The sequence below is a fragment of the Gavia stellata genome, chromosome 21, assembly GCF_030936135.1.
Source record: "Gavia stellata isolate bGavSte3 chromosome 21, bGavSte3.hap2, whole genome shotgun sequence".
NCBI lineage: Eukaryota > Metazoa > Chordata > Aves > Gaviiformes > Gaviidae > Gavia > Gavia stellata.
Window position 1 is genome coordinate 6,131,006 of NC_082614.1, and position 19,951 is coordinate 6,150,956.

At 54.1% G+C, this 19,951-nt stretch overlaps 1 protein-coding gene across 1 annotated transcript; it reads right to left on the minus strand.

Annotated features, from left to right (window-relative positions):
- Positions 1–89: 89 nt before the first annotated feature.
- MMP11 (matrix metallopeptidase 11) lies at positions 90–18,627 on the minus strand. The gene is made up of 8 exons (XM_059827831.1): positions 18,508–18,627; positions 9,072–9,322; positions 7,657–7,800; positions 6,458–6,591; positions 3,336–3,583; positions 2,788–3,001; positions 1,151–1,408; positions 90–233 (listed from the first exon to the last, which is right to left on the minus strand). The coding sequence occupies exons 1-8, from the start codon at positions 18,625–18,627 to the stop codon at positions 100–102; spliced, it is 1,503 nt and encodes a 500-aa protein (XP_059683814.1). The 3' UTR covers positions 90–99.
- Positions 18,628–19,951: the final 1,324 nt, after the last annotated feature.

Here is a 19,951-nt window from a genome sequence, read left to right on the forward strand (position 1 = left end):
GAGCCTGGAAGGAAGCCAGGAATGGCAGAGGGAACCCTCTGTGTAGCTGCTGGAGGTAAGGGTGATGAAAGGGGAGCGTGGAGGACACAAGCACCCCCCTCATCTGAAGGAGTTGGAGGAAGGTGTACAGCTGAAGAAGTCCTGGCTGATCTGGCGTGGGTAGCCCTCCAGCACTTTCACCTGGACTGGATCAAACTTCCAGTAATCTCGGCCTCTCAGGAAATAGGCAAAACCTGTGGGTGAGAAGAGGGGTTAGGAGAGACAGGGTTGGCACAGCTCTGAGCTCTTTCTTAGTATTTTGTCTTGCTGATGCTCTGCAGCATGTGCAGTACCAAAAGAGAGCCTGGAAGAGGTAGGAGATGCTGCTAGATTCATTTCACTTGACCCCAGGTTTGCAGCTTACGCTGGTTTAGTTTTGATGGGAGAGTAAGCAGGATTTTATTTTATATTCCTGGTGGGTTTAAATATGCTGTACCCAGGTAGTGGCCTGGCCCTGAGAGGGCAGAGGATGTATAGGACCTGAACAGGGCCTATGACAGGGAGCTTGTGACGACCTTCTGCAGAGCATCTGTTACTGCGGGGAGGCTGCTCTGGGATTTAGGCTCTGGAAGCAGTGGGGAGCTGTTCCACCGCATCCTTTGGGAGGAGAGAGGCAGTCACCGCACCTGTTGTCCGAAGTACACTGGCTGTCCCCAGTGTTTCTGTGGCACTGCCATGCTGTCTTCAGCATGGGGCATATCTGGGAGGACTAGGCAATACCGAAAGCAGCCTGTTCACCCAGGACAGCTGCCTAGGCTGAAGTGTGTGGGCAGCATTTCTGCTGTCTTCTCATCGCTTTCTTTGTCGTGAGCGGTAACAGCTGGGTAGGACTCTGTGACCATTTCTTGGTCAGAAATTTGAATTCTATCAAATACTTAACTGTTGATTGTTGCAATTAATAATGACAAAACTTCTCACTTTTATGGAAGATGCCTCAGTTCCCTACGCACTGCAGGGAGCCACCTCTCTCTCTATACACTACATGGCATGTGCTATGGCTGGGAAGCATCCACTACTACCAAATGTCTAAATCTGCCCAGTTCTTCCAGCCGGGCAGTGGTGTCAGCCTGAGCGCCTACCCCAGAGCAGGCCATGTCCCTGCTGCACTGACCAAACTCATCCTGAAAAGCTGCGTCGATCTCCTGAGGGACACCGCGCCAGTCGGCCATGGTCCGGGGGTAGATGTTGTCCACCTGGCGGGTGCGAGGGTTGAAGCGCCAGTAGTTGCCTCCACTGAAGATGTAGATCTTGTTCTTCTCAGCCCCCCACACCAGAGCTGCCTGCACAGGGGATGCAGGGAGGCCCAGCTCCACAATCGGGGTGGGACCAGATACCCGTCTCTCACCATCGTAAATCCAGTACTGAGAATCTGGTGAGGAGACAGAAAAGAGAGACAAGGGTTCAGAAGCTCTTTGGTGTCTGATAATTCGGCAGTCAACTGCGCAACTGGAGCTGGTGCCTTGGCAGAGCTCCCAGGGAAAGCTCTGCCTGAGAGGCAAAAACCCCACCAGTGTCGTGGACACTGTCACTGACAGGTGCCCAAAGAGCCATCAGTGCAAGGAGTTGACTTCCCACCTCAGTCCAGCCTGGAGGGTGTCAGTGGTGGGATGAGGAAGACCGTTTTAGCAGCTGTCTTTTCTCTGTGGAAGTTACAATAAAAGATTTGGCTGGAGAGACCAGCCTCTATCCTGCAAACTCAGCGCTTGGAGGAGAACATATGTGGGCATGCACAGGCATAAAGGGAGCATGCGGCTGTAAAGGAGGAAGCTACAGAAACCAGGAAGAAGTTGTCAAGTTGAAATAGAGACTGGAAGCATATTTCCAGATTAGATTAAAATGGGAATCTCTGTAATTAGCCTAAGGCATGTAATACTTTCCCCTTATCTCATTTTAACTCATGGTAGGAGCCTGCCAACTTTAGCACTGTAAGTCCTTGTGTGCAGGTCAGGTGCTAAGTAATCTGTTTATGCAGGAACACTGCCTGCAGAGACGCGTGGTGTGCTTTCTGTTACCCCGTCTCACGGTGCGCAGGCGGGGTGTGCACACCTGGGGCACCTGGGTACCTACGTCATTCTGCATCCCTGCTATTAAATTTACACTTGGAACGAGCATTGAAGAAAACAGCGGAGCTGAAACAGGGCTTGTTGCTGGTCTTGAACTCCAGAGATGGCCAGGAGGAGCTTTGGTCCCCCGTGGGTGATTGGTTTTTAATCCCCGTGGTGGCAGGAGGTTGCCTGGCTCTGCACACAGGTTCCCTGTAGGCTCACTCAGTCTGGGGGTACAACAGAAGCTCCGCATCCATGTCTCTGAGGAGCAGAGAAGATGCTGTCCATCCGGAGCGGGGTCTCGGGGCCAGAGGCTCAGGGGTTTCACAACATGTGAAAGTGTCTGGGGCTCTCTTCTGGCACAGTGCTTCCCAGGACAGCTGGGGGGATGGAGCAAGTGTTTCCTTCCTCCTCTGCCAGCAGCATTGCTAGAGCAGAGGCTCAAAACAAATGTTTGTGTTCCAGAGGAGGAGAATGGGATATCTTGGCTGTGTCTAAAATAAAAGTGACCCCTCCTTCTCTCTTCCCCCCACAATATCTGCTAAAAATTTTAAACTGAACAGAGAAGGAAACAAATAACAAGGATCACTGAATTGCTGAGGATACCCAGAAGGTTTATCCTCCCAGGAACTTGTCGGGTCCTGAGTACCCCTCAGTAAAGGAGATGCATTTCCAAGCTGTCTGATCCCAATCTAGCTCTTACCTTGGAAAAACCAGATATTGCCCAGAGGGTCCTCGAAGGTGGCATCAACAGAGCTGGGGATCCCCTGCCAGTGGCGGGAGGCCAGAGCTGGGTAGCCGTCCTGCAGCTTTCCAGCTCGGAGCCGCCACACATAGCGAGACTTGAAGAAGAACAGCTCCCCTCGAATGGTGGACGCGGCGTCGAAAGCTGTGTCGCAGGCGTCGGGCTGCACAGACTGCCAAAGCACGGCCGGTCAGGTGCTTGGACTTGCGGGAACCCCCTCGCCCAGGCTGGGTTCACTGGATGGGAAGTGCCTGTGTCCAGGCAACTGTCCTGCTTTTTCAGCCAGTTTTGGTTGGGCACATGCTGCCCAAAGATCCCCTCCCCACACATCCCAGGCTGGCTGGCAGTGCCAGCTGTGGGGTCCGGACCTGGGCTCAGCAGCATGGGTGGAAGACACAGACATCAAACCACGTGTAACCCTGCTGCTGGCCTCGCAGTGAGGACAGTCCCAGCAGCCGGGAATAAGTGTGGTGTTAGAGGAGGACACGGACAGGCTGCTCACTCACCTCCACGTTGGTGATCTCATTTGTTTCAAGGTCCGGCGGGGGCAGCTCTGCTGGCTGAGTTGGGGTTGGGTCGGGATCCAGTTTGGGTTTCCCGTAGAGGTACTGGATACCTTGCTTGTCATCCTCACTCAGGCTTAGCGGGTAGCGGAAGATGTAGAAAGGAGACATCAGTGACTTGGAGACAGCCGTGTGCTGCAGGCCCAGGACGTGGCCAAACTCATGAGCAGCCACTTGGAGGAGGTCAGTCCCTGCAAAGGGAAGAGACAGGACATGCTTTTGCCTGCTTGTGTGCGACAGGCAAGCCATGCCTGCAGAGAGGATGCCTGCCTCCTAGGCTCGCTTCTACCAGTTATCAGCCACTGGCAATGCACTGAGGTACATTGTAGGAGCCCAATGCGAGGCAAGAGAAATCTACCTCCACTACAGTTCTTGCAGGTTGTTGTTCCCAGACTTTTCCTGTGTAGCCCTACGCTGTGTTTGTGTGTTTTTTAAGGAGTCAAAGGGCATAATTAAGGGATCCACTGGTTCAGGAGCACCGTGAGTGAGTTCATACACTCAAGTATTAGCCTGGGCATGTTGGTAATTTGTAATTCTCTTGCCAGGGGCTCCTGCACCTCATCGGCTACCAGGACGAAAAGGGTTTTCCATATGCTTTTGGAAAGGAGAAATTTGCACAGGGAAGGAAGTCTGGCCCACAGACGTAGGTGACAAGGTGGTAAGGTTGGGTTTTGCCCACCCAGCCTTGCAGCAGTTGTTGGCTACAGCTGTAGTGTATTCAGGTCCCATTTAGATCATGTCCACTGTGGAAGATACCAGCGTCAGTGAGGGAATGCTCTGGGATGAAAACTTGCTACTGGCTGTTGTCACACAGCAGAGGGAGCTCATTTATTGCTTGTGTGTGGACTGTAGCAAGAAGGTGACATTTAGAAATAAATCTATGAAAAAATATCCAGTGTCAAGGCCTGGGCTTTCTTCACCAGACTCAAGTAGATTTACAGGAGAGCATGTTTTAGGAATACGTGACCTTGGAGTGTGTAGAAAAAGAGAGGGGGGAAAAGTGGATTTCAGTATGCAAAAATGTGTCATTTGGCAGGTGTTGTGTAACTTCCAATGGATCCTTTTTGAAGTTGATAAATTTCAGGGAAAGCTGGAAGAGAGGCATAGTAAGCAGCAAAGCTTGTGAGCGGGTTTGTTGACAAGTCCCAGCGTATTCATTCACTTGCCTTCAGCCAGAAATCCTCCAAGCTGCAGCCCAAGTGATGAGAAAGGCAGGGATGTGAATCAGCCAGCCTCGCTGCTCCAAGCAGGATTTCCCTGCTGGCTCCAGGGGAGCAGGTCACTTCTCAGCAACCGGACAGGACGGGACAAGGGGGATACAGCTGGGAGGAACGCCTGGGAAGGGTGGAGGAGAAGGTGAGCCCCTGTCTCCCTCCACTAGTCAACTTTATGTTGAAGCGATGAATTTGCACAGCACTGACCCAATTAAATCGACACATCTAGGTCAGCTGAGAAAGTGGGATTTCTCTGTCAGTGATTTATTACAAACTTTCAGACACTTCTGTTTAGTTTGGCAGGCTCCTCACTTGATGCTTTCCAGTGTTGGCAGATCGGCTGCGCTATTGTCAGATTCTCTGGGGGAGGTGAACAACAGTACGCCTGAAGGAACTGTGCTGGGGAGCACCACTGTGTCCCTCGCAGAAGGTCCTCCACGTGGAGTCCTGCTTCCTGCACGGCTCTGGGGTGACCCCAGGGCACACCTTAGCCCTCCTTGTACTTCTGCTCTCCCATCCGTAAAATGAGGCTAAGGATTTCCCTGTCTCATTGAGAGCTGAGATAAAGATTTATCCATGTCTGTATCGTAAAGCTCTTTTCAGCATATTAAATGGCAATTAGCTGCAAAGAGCTTTTACAACACTTATTTATGGAAGACATAGGGGGGAAAAAAAAGGCCATGGAATAGGGCTGGATTCTGATGGGAACTGGCACCCATTTTCAGTTCCTGGTTTGCCTCCAACACTGTCTTTGTGGGAAATTCTTCAACAACACAGACAGCCCCAAAAGAGGGTGAAAAATGGCAGAGCCCACCCCTCCCTAAGGAGCAGAAAGATCTGGTGCTCTGTGGTTCTTGTTTCGGGTAAGCATGAACACGGTTGGAGACATAGCAGTCCTGTGCTCCATGGAGAGACTCAAGTTGGCATACAACTGGCAATAGAGTGGACTTTGGGGGAGCCCATATGAGCCCTGAACAGCAACATGGACAAAATGTTTGGGAAACCCCAGAGAGGCAGGGGTTTAACTTGGGCTTTGTGATTCTGTCTTTGTCCCTGTAGGTAAACTGGGAAGGAGGAGGAGGGGCTGACCCGGGTTAATTTTGGTGGGTCTTGCAGAAACTGATGCTTTGGTCACTGATTCAGATGGTCCCAGGTGGTACTGCAGTATCTCAGGAGATACTGTGACACCAGACCCTGAGTGACCAAGCAGAGAGGTACCAGCTTGGATCTATTATTAGCAAAAAAAAAAAAAAGAAAAAGAAAAAAAAGAGTCTTGTCTTGATCTGGTGTTGTTTATGGTCAGAGCATTCCCAGGCCACAGGGGCAGAGCTGGAGCCTGGGTGGTTTCCCTTTATGGACTTGTTCAAAGAGAAAATGCTTTGCAGGCAGGCGGTGAACAGTGAGTGCAGGGACTGGGGCTGAGGCTGTCCTTTGGAAGACAACTGTGTCAGCCAGTGCTTGAGCCTCGGTTTTACCTTTGTCCCTCTCCTGCTTTATTTCTAATGGCTCCTGCCAATGCTGTGTGCAATTCCCAAATGGCAGGGCATGTGGCTGGGCAGAGGAGCCGTCTCTCAGATGTGTCCCTCTTCCTCCCCCCACACAGGGGCAGCCCACTGGGAAACCTGGGTCCTGGTGCTGGACACAGGCTTTGCTGTGGCTGAAGAGTGACAAGAAAAGACCTGAATACTACCAGTAGGGTTGTAAGTGTTAGGAGACAACAATGCACACCACAAAAATGATTGTTGCTTCTCAGTTTTACAGGGTCCCTGTTCACACCGCAACTGAATCATTTCCAAGTGCCCTGATAAGCATCCTGGAGCATCCACAGCTCCCCCTGAAGCAGTACCGTACCCAGGTTGTTCCCAATCGTCCAGGTCTCGTCATAGTCAAAATGGACATCTCCCTCCCGGTGTGTCTTGGGGAAGAACGCGTGTGCCAGGATCCCTCCAGGCCCATCAAAAGGCAAGTTATCTCCATGCCAGTACCTGGAGGGACGACACATTGCACCTCAGCCAAACGGCTGTGTACCTCCAGTGAACAGCATCATATGGCCAAAGGTGGGGAGACACTGCGAGGGGACAGCAGCTCTCACTCCCATTCCAAGTTCATCCCACCAGTCCAGATCAACTGTTTTGAGCCCTTCACATTGCCACAAACTCGATTCTGCATGGGGGCACTGAGAAAGCAGAGCTTAGTCACACCAAGCACTGAGGAAGCAGAGCTCGGTCACACCAAGCCCTGGGGAGTTCATATGTTTTCTCAGGGATGTTTCTCTCCTCCCCCTGTTCAGCTTCCAGCCCAAAGCTGACCATGGAGCCTAAAGAATTAAGGAGGTGACTGCTCGAACCAAGATTAAGTTGACATAGCTGAGCGGCGGGGGGATGCAGAGGGGCAGCCGGCAGCGAACTCAGCCAAACGCTCAGGTCCTCACTCAAGCCAAGCCCGCTGTTGACTAGTGAAGGAAACCCATGAGAGATGTGGCCACTTTAGAGAGCTGAGGGAGGCACAGGCAAACACACAGCGTGCATATCGCATCACTGCTTGGACGGTCTCCACTGCCTTTATTAGTTTTGTGCAAACACGCAGCAGAGGGAAGTCTTTGCCCCCGTGCGCATTTTGCCAAAAGTGAATTTCAGGCTGGGAGCCAAGATTCATTTAACCAAGAAACTATATTTGTCTTTGGGCAGACAGTTACGTCGTTCAGTGAAGGGACAGGATGGAGGACCTGAAGATGGAAAGTCAAAACAAACGCTTAGGAAAACAGCCTGTGGGCAGAGAAACATAAATGTACCAGGAAAATTAATGAACGATCAGTAATGGTACTGTGCACAGCCAGCACGGAACAGCTGCACTTACACCAAGCAGCCCACAACTGGGGGGAAAAAAAAAAAAAAAAAAATATCCCAGTGTCTGAAAGGAGAAATATGAGCCTCTACTTAAGTGCCTAAGTTGTGTGCTGGCAGCTCTCTGGTCTGCTTAGAGGCTTGGGGTCTTGCCTGCAAAGCTGCTGCTCTGTCTGGGAGGAGGGTGCTGCTGCCCACCACGCTCACCTTGTGAAATCGATCACGATATCAGCCCGGCCCTCCTGCACCTCGGTGAAGGTCAGCGGAGTCACGTCGCTCCAGACTTTCAAAGCTTCCTCAATGGTCCTTCTCACTTTATCTTTTACAAGTTGCCATGGGAATCTGATAATTCTGAAAAGCAACAGACACTGGATGAGGAGAGCATCAGCCGCTGTCCCATGGACACTGCTGTCATGAAGACACTAACTGTAGGATCAACGTCACTAGGGCTGCCACTCTCTCTCGGCACCGGAACATCTCCAGTCCATACAAGCACTGCTCCGGCACCCGCTTCTAAGCAACATGTGCAGCAGATAAATCCCATCAGTGTTGAAACCCTCTGAATGGTGGACCCAGAGGTGAGCTCTCTGAAGAGCTTTGCAGATCTGTGTTTTTCTGGAGTGAAGTGATGCAGCATTTCCCAGGTCTGTCCCCTGTGAGTCCAGCCCCACAGAGGTGCCTGGGGGTGGTGTGATGTGATTTCTCCTCCTCAATCTCTGCATTTTTTGCCCCTGGAAACCTGGGCTTGCTCAGAGCAGCTGCTGCCTCTTCTGCCCTCCTGTAACATAAGCAGACTGTAAGGTCTGCTGCAGAGGGAGCTTTTTTTCCCTTCCATTAACAGTGTTGGTGTGTGTTCGTCTCCGCTGTGTTTCTTTCTTTAACGCTGTTGACCGAAAAAAAAAAGGAGGAAGCCTTCCTGTTATCTATTGCCTCCTGCTGCTATGAGGAACTGTCTCCTGCACTTAACTAAACAAAAGATGATTTACGTGCTGTCAAAGTCCATACGAGCGTGCTCACCTCTCCACTCACGCCCCTGTGGGCAACTGAGGAGGGCAGCACAACCCTCCTGCAAGCCTGTTGAGCAGATTGGCAATTGAGAATGTGTGGGGTGACTTGGGAAAAACTTTACACTGAAGTTATGTTTATGGGAACATCAGTAACAGCTGAATAAAAAGGTCTTTTTAAAATAAACTGTGAAGTGAGCCCACAGCGGGGTGGCTGTGGGGGCGAAGGCACAGCAGGAGAGGGCCAGTGGTAGAGGCTCAGCTCGGCGTGTGTCAGGGGTTTGATGTAGCCAAGTGAACACATGCACATGGGGGTGTTGATGCGGGACTGACCGAGGGGTGACGCAGTGGTTGTGCGGAATGTGTTTGGGCGAGAGTGGGTGGGCAGCTGTGTTTATGGCACTGTGTGCATGAGGGGATGCGGAGGTGCTGGGTACGACCCTGCTGGTGGTTCAGCACGTGGCTCCCCTGCCCCCCAGCCGGCCATACCCAGTTTTAGGGCTGCCCCCCAGCTTTTATGATCACATCACAGTACGCCGTGCTCCAGCGAACATCAGACTGAGAGGTTTGGGGAGGGAGAAGCAAACCAGCCTGACTCCCGTTTCGGGCCTCTCTTACTTGTAGGTGAGATCAGTCTTGTCCCAGCGTCCGCCGGAGAGGACAAACCGCTTCTGCCGGTTCCGCCCATTCTGGCCGTCCGGCGACACTGGGAGGTCCGGCACGCCGCAGCGGGGCGGGTTCCAGCGTGCCACCTGCTCATCTGCACCCACGGGAAAGCCCTTGGCAGGCACACTGGTCCCCACAGCGTTCACCAAGGAAGACAGCCAAGGACTCTGCTCCTTCCAGGTGTGATGCTTTCGAGACACATCCTAAAAGGGAAAAGCAAAGCCATGACTTCAGTATCTGGGAAGAGAGGTGGACGACTCCCCACAGCAGCACTGCCACGGTGAGTTCCATCTCTGCCTGCGGCTTTTCCCTATGGCTAGGGCACAAACTGCTCTCCACAACCATCCTCCGTTCCCTGGGCTCTGCTGCTGCCAGGTCTGGTCACACCTGGGAGGCACTGTGTCATGCCATGGCACCTCCTAAGCACTGGGCTATTTTTGGTCTGTTTTTCCTTGGCAGCTGGCCGGCAGGAAATGCTTTTGCAAACTGTGGATGAGAACCAGACACTTCAAGAACGAAACAAATCACTAGGGAGTAAATTCTCCCCCTTTGCCCCACATCCTTTATTCCCTCCTGGCCCCGGGTGGAGGTGATATTAATGGGAGGAAGCCTTTAGTCGCTAGCACACAGTTGTGCTCCCTGTTGTCACTCCCATGGTGTCCCCTTGCTGTCCTGGCGTGGTGAGCAGGCTCTCAGCATGGCTGGGGGACAGTGCAAGCTGGAGAGCAGGACACACGGATCAGGAGGTGACTTAGAGCCCAGCCCACGGGAAAGAGAGCAGCAGCCCCTATCACTGCCTGAGGTCACCAACTCTGCAGAGGGATGGACAGGACTATACTCCCTTCCCTCACTGCGCCAGTGACTCTGCTTGGGGATAAGATCACCTGGGCTCTCCCACACTTATTTGGAAAAGCACGGTTCCTTTTGGCAACATTAATTAGTGCTAATTAGCTGACTTCCATTGGTTTCCCACCTGACAGCGGGACTATGGGGCCACCACGAAATGTGACCCAAGCATAATCCCCAGCCTGCTGTGAGGCATGTGGGGTGAGAGGCACTTGGTCTCCGCGTCACCATGCTGCACAAGCCAGAAGTCCAAATGCAGAATTTTTTGCCTGATTCTGTGCAGACAAATTTAAAGGTGTTTGAGCAGGAGGAGCTGAGATGCAGCACTGACACATCTCTACTCAGACAGGCAGGGCTCCAGAGCGAAGACCAGGGGTTTAGAGGTCCCCTTCAAAGAGCTGCCTTCTTCCAGGCCAGCTCTCCTGGCTGCCCTGCCGGGGAGACAAAGGTCAGGCAGGCATGATGCCAGGGCTGCCATGATGCCGTGTAATTCGCGTGCTGCCGCCACTCTGTTCCCTACAATGAGCCCATTCATGCGGGCTGGAATGAAGTGTGAAGCCCTTGGCATTAATTCCGCTACCGAGCTCCTGACTCGGTAATGGCCCTGTGCCTCTGAGCGATGCACAGATGGACACAGGAGCCTGGGAGGTCACACAAGGTGCAGTTTAGGTGTCTGGCTCTTCATGTGTCTGTCACCACTCCAGTTTGCTGGCTTGTCCTCCCCAGTCAGCCAGACACCCTTGGTGGCTTGGCACCTGCCAGCCTTTGCTTTAGAAACCATCGACCCAATCCTAGTGTCCCAGTGCACTTTCACACACCACGGGAACTGCACCATCAACACATGTGAGGAGAGAAAGCCATTTTACATCCCAAACAGCAAAGCCTACCTAACCCACCAGCCGTGGCACTGGAAATCCATCCAGTGCTTTAGTGGAAGGAGGGTGTACGGGCTGGCCTGTCCCAGGGGATTCTGCACCAGGCTGCTCCTGCTGAATGCTGTGGACCTGCCAGGTCAGAGGTACCTGTCTCTCTAAGGGCTGCCTGGCACCCAGCCTGGGCTGGCAGCTAGCGCCTGCGAAGGACAGCTGGCAGGAGGAGCTGATAAAGTTCATGTGCTGGCCAACATCTTGCTCCCAGCCCCAATGAGACCCTCTGCCAAGCACATAATGGCAGCTGTGTCACCAAAGCCCAGCCTGGAGGGCCACTCGGCTCCTTGCTCCTGGGTGTGCTCGAGAGCACCCACTGCCACCAGAGGCAGGTCCTGCTGCCTGAGTATATGGGGTGATGAACGTGTCTGGTTTCCCAGGACCAGGAGGTGCAGGACAGCTGCTCCGAGGGATGTGGGGAGAGTGGAGATGGACCCTGGGGAGATCCCTCACTGTGGAACTTGGAGCACTAGGAAATCCTCAGGAGTTGCCCAGGTAAGTGAGCAGGCTGAGGCTTACAGATGGGCTTACTCCTGTTTTTTTGTCTTGGCTATGCTAAGCACAACGCCGCAGTCTCCCAGGAAGGCTGGTCATTTCCTTCCCGGCTGGGGGCACTGACATAAACTGAAGATTATCACTTTCCTCTGAGCAGGAGCAGAGGGAGGAGGAACTGCCTCTTTCCTTCTCACCCCAAGTGATCCCATGTTCAGAGGCGGACCAGAGGTAGGTTTTCTCTCTCCTATTTGGTTAGCTCAAGGCCACTGGCATGAATCCCAGCTTCCAGCCATCCAAACCCCATCTCGCCTTAGGCAGGACCATCCCTGCTCCTGCCTGCCGGGCCTCTGCCATGACCTGGCCCTGGGAGGGGACACAGCATGGCCCTACGAACAGCTCTGGGTGGAGGCAGGAGGCAAGACCTGCCCTGCTGCCCCGTGTGCTTCCTGTGCCCCTAGACAAACAGCAAGTCTCTCCCTGTCGTCATTGCACCAACATTAGCACCATGGCAGGAAAGGGCTGGAAAATGCCACTGCAGGCGCAGCCGGCAAGGGGAAATGTGACCGGCAGAAACCACTTGCCAAACAATGCTCAGGAGACACGTCAGGCTGGAGATTTCGGTCTCCTTGGCTGGACACACCTTGCTGCAGGCACTTCCCAAGGCTTAGATAACGCGTCCTCTCGCTTAAGCTTGCATCCTTCCCACCCAGCACTGAGGCCACCCTCTCCTGGGGAGATCCTGCTTTGTTCTCCTGAGCGGTGGTATAATGCCCCAACTGTAAGCTTAGGGGTTTGCTTAGGGCTGTGCTGCTGCTGAAGCTAGTGCTAACTTGTGAAGAGAGGGTGAGGAAGGCAGTGGCTGCTCGGTAACTATCAAAGCATCCCCACTCCTCCCATCCCACCAGTGGAGGAGAAAGGATTACCAAAGACCAAAAGCAAAGGAAGTCCCTGCAACCCGGGGCAGGTGTTCAGACCAGCTGAGTGCAGAGCCGGATCTGAGCCTCCGGCTAAGTCTGTGCGCAGCCACTTGCACTGCCCGTCACAGTATAACCCTCAGTTGAGGTGGCTGCTGTGCATGGGAACAGACAGCTTTTAGCCAAGGGAAGAGGCTTTGCAAGAGACTGAGCAGCAAAATCTCTGCGCAACACGAGCGCAGAGCAGCTGCCAGGCCTGAAACCAAGGGTTGAGGGCAGTGAGGACAGCAGAGGAGCAAACCTATACACAGAGAGGACTGTGCTGCAGGCTGGCCACAGCCCCTCACAAAGAAAGTGCCTCTTCCTAGCAGCCTTGTGACTGAAAGGCTGAGGCAGGGGACAGGAGGGAAAGGACAGATCCCATGGGAGTGCAGAAACCACAGCTGAGGTACAGACTGCCCACTCGATTCCTTGCAGCTTTATCAGCCCTCAAGTGCTGCGATACAACAACCATCACTTCTGGGTCTGCTGGGGCCAGATGAACACCAGCCAAGCTTCCCAGGAAGTGTTCCAGCCATCCCGAGGAGCCGGGAGCATCTTTAACCTCATTGTTTTGGGCAGCACTCGCCCTCCAGAGCCTCCTGGGAGGAAAAGCAGCCAGAGCAGTACGGCTACGGTGCAGCATCAGCAATGCTATGTATAAAAAACCTCAAGAGTGAGGCCAGTGCCTGGTACTGACAAAACCAGTGCTCTCCTCTGCCTGGGTCCATCCTCTGCTGCCTGCCCTGAACTTAAACTTGTCTCATCTGTCGTGTACCTAATTACCTGGGCTCCCGCCTGCTCCTGCAGCATGGACAGGAAAGGAGACCCCCTCCCCATCAGATGGGAGTGACTGGACAAGTTACAACACGAATCCCATCGGTCTTGGATACTTCCCCTGTCATTGGGGGCTGTTTCCTCTTCTACTGGGGGATGAACTCAGGGGTTTTATCCCCACCTCCCTGTCCCTTCTGCTGCTGCTTTTCCATTTCTTCCTGCTTTCTCCTTCTGTTACTCTGAGTGTTTGGCGAGGCCCTGGTGTTTGCTGCCTCTTTGGCTAGTAGTATTATCCTCCTCCTGCCTCTGAGCCTGCATGTTGGGGCACTCCTGCCCTTAGTTCAATATGTGGGGAAGGTGAGTGGAGATGCTTTCTCTTGCAGTTCTCATGTAGGACAGTTCTCTCATCCCGTTTCTGTCTGCTGTCAGTTGGCTGTGCCCCCCAGGGGCTCTGCACCCCCCTACCAGGCTGCAGCAATGTTCCTGCCTGAGATCAGCACTGTTGTCCTGATGCACAGAGTACCATTGCTGGCTTTTTGGCCAGCCTGCCTCTCAGCCCAGCATGAATTTGCAGGGGTTGGATTTGAAAGTGCAGCTACAGCTGATGGTTAGTGTAAAACTGGAGCCAGCTCCACCCCGGTCAGGTTGTGTCCCAAAAGCTGACTGGCCTCGGAAGGTGCTAATGCGGCAGCTGGAATTTCATGGCAGTAACAGATTATGTTTGTGGTCTAGTCAGACCCTGAGCTAAGCATGCTCCTGATCAAGGCACTGTCACCAACCTAGGCAAAGCTACCAGGTTTATTGATCCTACCTCCCCCAGAACAAGGCAGAGTCTCCCAACCCCTCTAACTACAAATTCTTTGCTTACACAAAATACTTCTGCTACAGGATTGGCTCCTTCATGCTGGGCTGCAGCCCAGTCCCGCTGCAGACAGAGCCAGGGGGAACGCAAGGTCCGAGGCCAAACTTTGACCAAACTTTGGCCAAATGGGAGGTGCTGCAGTGTCTGGCCGTGCATACACAGTTGGAGGTTTCTCTCCGCTCACTTCCCATACTCCGTGGCACCATCAAGCACTACCTCCTAGGGCCTGACAGTTTGTTTCCGGATTATTTGGTGGTAGTTGTTGTTGGCAATGAAAAAAGGAAAATGTTTATTTTTCCTAAGCAACGTGGAACATGAAACATTATGGACTGCAAATGTTTATGCCCACAGACAGAATGAGGAGACCCAGGCTCTGATGTAACAAGAGAAAGCAAATGAATAAACACTGCAGGACTATTTTTATTATCAGACACTTTAATTACGTGACAGTTTGTGAGTCTAGTCCATCAACAACACTGCAACCAAGCTGCTGGTGTCACCCAAGCAACAGTTTGCCAGAAAGGGGAGTACTCACAAAGCAAACAAGCCCCAGGATGCCAGGATAGCAAAAGGTTTCAAGAGCCCTTCATCTGATGACCTAGAAATCCCCTTGAAACCAAGAAACTGCTCTAGGATGCAGCACACTCCAGGCAGAGAAGGAAGAGGGTTGAGAGGTTTTGTTATTCATGCAACTACATCCAAGTTGAGGTGAGCAAGGAGCTATCGGTGCCGAGCCCAAGGCCAACAGCCAGGACATCTCCCACCAGGTACGGCCATCTGGCACAGTGCAGCCCTCTTCAGAGCTATGGGGGGATGTTCTACCCTTAGGGAGTGTATGCTGCTCAGATGTGCAGGCTGGGATCTCCAAACCCCCAAGACAACCACCGTCCCCCTGCCCAATCTTCTGGAGATGTCTGGAGGGCGGGGTCCCCCTCCACTAATTTTCACAGAGCCAGTTTTGCGAGATAGTGATGCTTCTCTCCTGCCCAAATGCCACTAAGAGGAAGAGATCGGGTCACCTGTCTCTTCTTGTGGGTCTCATCTGCACCGGGATCTCAGTGAACCTCTAAAAACATGTCTGTGGCCCTCAGTGAACCCCCAAAGTGCTCCACTTTTCATTTTGCCAGACAGCTATGTGCAGACTCAGCAGTTCTTCCATTCATTCACATTACAGGCTGAGCCATCCCCAGTGTAAGAATATCCAGGAACCTTTCATTTACCTGTCTGCATATTTGGGATTAGTAGGAAAGAGCTGGCAGCGTCTGTGGTGTGAATAGTCTCAGCAGGACAATTTTTCCACGGAAGATCCTTTTTTAAACAAGACCTATACAGTGCACCCTGGCTCTGCTGAGCCGCCCAGGTTATGGTGCCAGGGCAAGATATGCATGGGGCAAGCAAGCAAAGTGCAGCGTGAGCTGCAGTGGGGGATCCTCCCCAAAGTGCTTCTCTCCTCCCTGCTCTTCTCCCTCCCCAGTCCTCTTTGCCAGCTGCACACCCCAAGTCTTGCCACACTGCAGGGTGTGCGTGTGTGTCACATGTGAAAGCACAAACACAACAAACACGCTGGAGAATAACTGCTTACATGTGTCTTGAGTTTCTCCCAGAGCAGAGGATAAACATGCCTAAAATTACCCCAACACTCACTGCAGTATTTAAATAGCCAAACCAAACAGTGCAAATCAAACCCTTCCTGCAGGAGCTGCCTGAGCCCTTGAGTGAGGCAGGCGGCCTCTGCAGCTCCAGGACTGTGGGGAAGGCAGCACCATGCTTCCAGGGGGAAACCTGCTGGGTTCGGGGCGAGAACTGCAGGATACGGCTCCCGAGGGATTATGCTGGCAGCTGGGAGGGTGCCCACCACTTCTCCATGGAGAGATAGTTTCCCAGCAAATGGACTGACTTTGATTTCCCAGGGGAGTGGAAAGCAATGCAGGAATTCAGTCTCTGCGCGTGCACTGCCCCGAGGACTGCAGATCTTTTGTTCTCAAGTTTTACAGTGGACACCAGACACAGCCTGTATTCTGCTCTCAGTTTTCTCTTTCTTTCTTTAGGTGCTAATGTAAAAGTGAAGGATATCTACAGGGTTTGCTACAAAGAACACAGCTCCTTCTGCAACTTGCCCGGTGTAGCCTGGCTTTAAAATGAATCTGAGCCCTCGATTCCCTTTCCCCTCAGTATTGCTGTTGTGAGTTGTTACTGGAGCACCGAATAGTCACTGTGCAGCATCCCGCTGCACCAGCTGCTGCCTAGTGTGGTCCTTGCCCACCCCATCTACTAGCACAGCTCGAGGAAGTCACCATCGTCTGCCTTGGAGGAGTGTGAGTCTCTTTTCCCAGCTCAGCCCCTCAGCTCCTTTCTCATTCATCACCCGACAGCAAAAGGTGCCCAGACAGGAAATGAGCTGCTGTTAGACATCGGGAAACATCTCTTTGTGCGGAGAGACTAAAAGAAGCCAGAGAAGTGAAGATGCAATGGCATGGCAGAGCTCTCTAGTAAGAGAGGGGAGAGAAGGGCTGAAGCCAGAAACTCATGCACAGGCCACTGTCAGCCCAGAAATCCCACTTTAGCCTTTCCACGCTGACATGCGTACCCCAGCTGGAGGAGGAATGGGGTGCACTGCTGTCAACTTACTTACGTCATATGTGAGAGCAACCACCGTGATGCTGGCTTTACCTCAGAGGCGCTAGAATGACCTTCAGAAGCCTTGACACCAGATAAGGAACGAGAAAGGGCAGCTATTTGGGGTAAGAGAACTGCTATTTGAAAGGAGGGGAGATCATCTGTCCATTTCCAACCCCAAACCAATGCAGCCACCACCTCTGCAAAGACTGAGTGAAATACATTGATTTGAAATCCCAAGCTCCACACAACTGGTCAAACACACAAGCACAAGACGTTCCTGAACAAAACATACCTGTAGGAGCATCACCTGGAGTTACTCCAGCCAAGAGTAAAGTATTAGCACTCACGATGCAGAGCATCAGCCTGGGATGAGGAAGAAACCATCTCTGGGCAGCAGAGTACCAACTGGGGGGACCTTCTTCAGGAGTGTGGTGGTGGATTAGATGAACCAGGAGCCTGAGCAGACCTGGATTCCTGCATTAACTCTGTGCTTGTCCAGCAGTTTGGTGTATTCCCCCCGTTCAAGGGGTACTGGCCAAGGTGGGTGAGTCCCAGCAACCCCCGCAGTCAGTCAGCAGCTGTGAGCACCGGCAGAAGATGAACAGTGCATGTCGCAGCTGGACCGGACTCAAGTTCAGCCGGTGTGAAATCCAGGCTGGCTCTCCCTTACCCAGGGATCCCGCACAGGTCCTTGCTGACAGCAAGACCGGGACCAAAGGCTGTGCGGGTCCCTCCAGGAGCAGCAGCTTCTCAGCTTGCACAGGGCAGAGCGTGAGGCACCCACCAGCCCAATCAACATTCCCGCAGGAACCGGGGGTCTCCAGCTTTAGGCAGGTTCCTCCCACCCACCACTTGCCGCATTCAGACGGGGATGAAATCCGCGGAGCGGTGTCATAACTGGGGTGTGGAGTGCCACCGCCCGAGTCCTTGGCCTCACCGTCCTTAGAGGCAGAGCGGAGCCAAGCGCAGTGACATTTTGTTTGGAATAATATAAGCACTTCGGGGGCCAAGGCTGCTCTGTGCCAAGTCCCAGCCCACAGCATATTTAGCAGCCAAGTTAGAAAGTACTCAGATGACAGAGCTGATAATAAAACCATCGACAGAACCTGAACTAATCCCCTTGGGCTGCTACCGGGCATTTGCTCTGTCATTATTTTACGGCACACTGGCGGAGCGCATGTATGTAATAACCCAATTACGCAGGCACACATTCCCAGCACAAGGAGCTCTCTGTCTTCTCCCGTCCCCCGAATCCCTCGCACGCCGCTGCTCCGCTCCGGCAGCGGCCGTCCCTGCTGCTGGCAGCTCCATCCCAGGTGCTGGGATGGGGCTGGCATGTGCGGGGAGAAAGAGCCCCGCTGCTCCCCTCCTGCCTGCGCCTTTGATTCATCCCTCCGGTCTCGTCTCCCCGTAACACTTCTCGGAACTGCCAGCACAGCATGCGGGGGGTGTTATTAGCAGGCAGCGAGTGCTCTGCTGCCTTTAAAGGAAGGGGGGATCCCGTGTCCTCTCGTAAACCCTCCCTGTCCCGCGCCCTGTTTTCTCCCTTCTTCGCTCCGCAGAAGGGAGCACGCCCGGGAAAACTTCCCTAAGACGCCAAGAGGAGCCGGCGGAGCGGGGGTGCCCGGGCGGGGGGTACCGCTGGGGCATCGCCGGGGCTGGGGCAGCCGTCCCCTGGCCGGTGACTCCCGGCAGCGCATCGCTGCCCGTGCCGGCATCCCGAGGGCGGCTTGGGGGGGGGGTGAAGGGGGGGGGGGCGGCTCACCCCGCTCAGCGGGGGGGGGGTCTGCCGGGGAGATGCTCCCCTCGGGGCTGCACCGGGGAGCCGCGGGGCAAGGGGCGGCTGGGATTTGGGGCTGGGGGGGGCGGAACGGACGGACACACGGAGGCAGCGGGTGGTCCCGACTCACCGGCTTATGTCGGCGGGCGGGCGCAGCGGGCGCGCAGTGCAGCAAGGCGGCGGCCAGCAACGCGGCGGTGGCGGGCAGCGGCGGACGGGCCATACCGGGCGGCGGAGCGGGATCGGACATGGGGCAGAGTGTGTGGGGGTCCCCGCTCAGCCTTTTATCCCCCCGCCCGTGACCGCCTGCCCTCCTCCCCGCGCCTCCTCCCGCTCCTGCCTTTTGTTCTCCCCGAGCCGCGGCTCTACGGGCCGGGGGGACACGGCCCGGCGGCACCGCGGGAGGGGGGTCCCGCCCGTCCCGCCCCGCTCCGCCCCGCCGCCCCCGGCGGCGGGGCGGAGCGGGGCGGGACGGGCGGGACCCCCCTCCCGCGCCTACCCGGCACGGGCCCCTGGCCTCCGTGCAACCGGGTGCCCCCCCCCCGGAGCGGGCTGTGGAGGTCCCTGGGGCCATGCGTTGCTCCCCGGGGGGGATCCTCCGCCTGGCCGCCCGGCTTTTGCATCTACAGGCGAAGGAGCTGGAGTCACTTAGGCTCGGTGTCGGTGCTTCCAGTCCTGCAACTGGTTTCTATCTGGATTGGGATGGCTTTAAACGGGTCGGTTTAAAGGTGCCTTTCACCTCTCCTGCCTACCAAGGATTAAAACCAATCCTCTTAGACCCTCAGTACCCACCAAGACCACTCAGTCCCCATGGGGAATATCTGAGCTCTGGGTTTAAATGTGTCTGCATCCCCGCTTTGCCTGTGCAGAGCTCCGCTGAAGCCATCTGCGTGCGCCTAGCCCTTCACTTGCCATTTGCAAGAAGGCTTTCCCTGTGCAGGATGCTGAGGAAGGGGAAGGAAGGGAACACCCCTCATTTTGGAGAAGCCAAAGCCTTCAATCGACTCAGCCACCTGGAGATGGAGGCAGCAATGCACAGATCTGGTTTCTCGGTTCCTGTTTCTATGGGAGAAGCCCTGGACTGTGTCAGCATCCCCTCAGCAGACTGAGTTTAGCTGCAAATTATTTCAAGAAATGTATGCAAATAAGACGACTTTGATCTCCAGCTGCCTGGGCTGGTGTGCAGGGAGTGGGTAAGGCTTCCTGACATTCCGGACTGTATTACTGTTTTATTTTGTCTGTGATCAGTTGCTCATGTTTTGTTTTATGGGAACCATACTGAGGATGTAAATACTGGGTACGGTACACAGATGTGAGAAGAAAGAGCCTGGTTGTGGCCATGCTTGGAAGGTGCTGCTGTGCTTAGCTAGTGGGCTGTTAGCTAGATGTCCCCGCACCAGAGCAGTGTGTTTGGTGTATCCCCGAGAGGGAAAAAGCAAAAAGGAAGAAGCGAGGAGCTGGTGTTCACAGGGCTCAGACTTTACACTGTGGAATTTACCCTTCTCCTGCTGTTCTGCCTGTGCCCTGGGAATGCAGAGCAGATCCTACTTTCTTGCCTTGCTCTGAGCCAGACA

What these genes read in the sequence shown, in the direction of transcription:
- MMP11 (XM_059827831.1), bottom strand. Translation starts at nt 18,627, where the DNA reads ATGTCCGATCCCGCTCCGCCGCCCGGTATGGCCCGTCCGCCGCTGCCC. An exon ending in GACGATTGGGAACAACCTGG is followed by an intron (nt 3,584 to 6,457) that starts GTACGGTACTGC and finishes TTCCCTTTGCAG; the next exon opens with GGACTGACCTCCTCCAAGTG. An exon ending in CAATATCTGGTTTTTCCAAG is followed by an intron (nt 1,409 to 2,787) that starts GTAAGAGCTAGA and finishes TCTCCTCACCAG; the next exon opens with ATTCTCAGTACTGGATTTAC.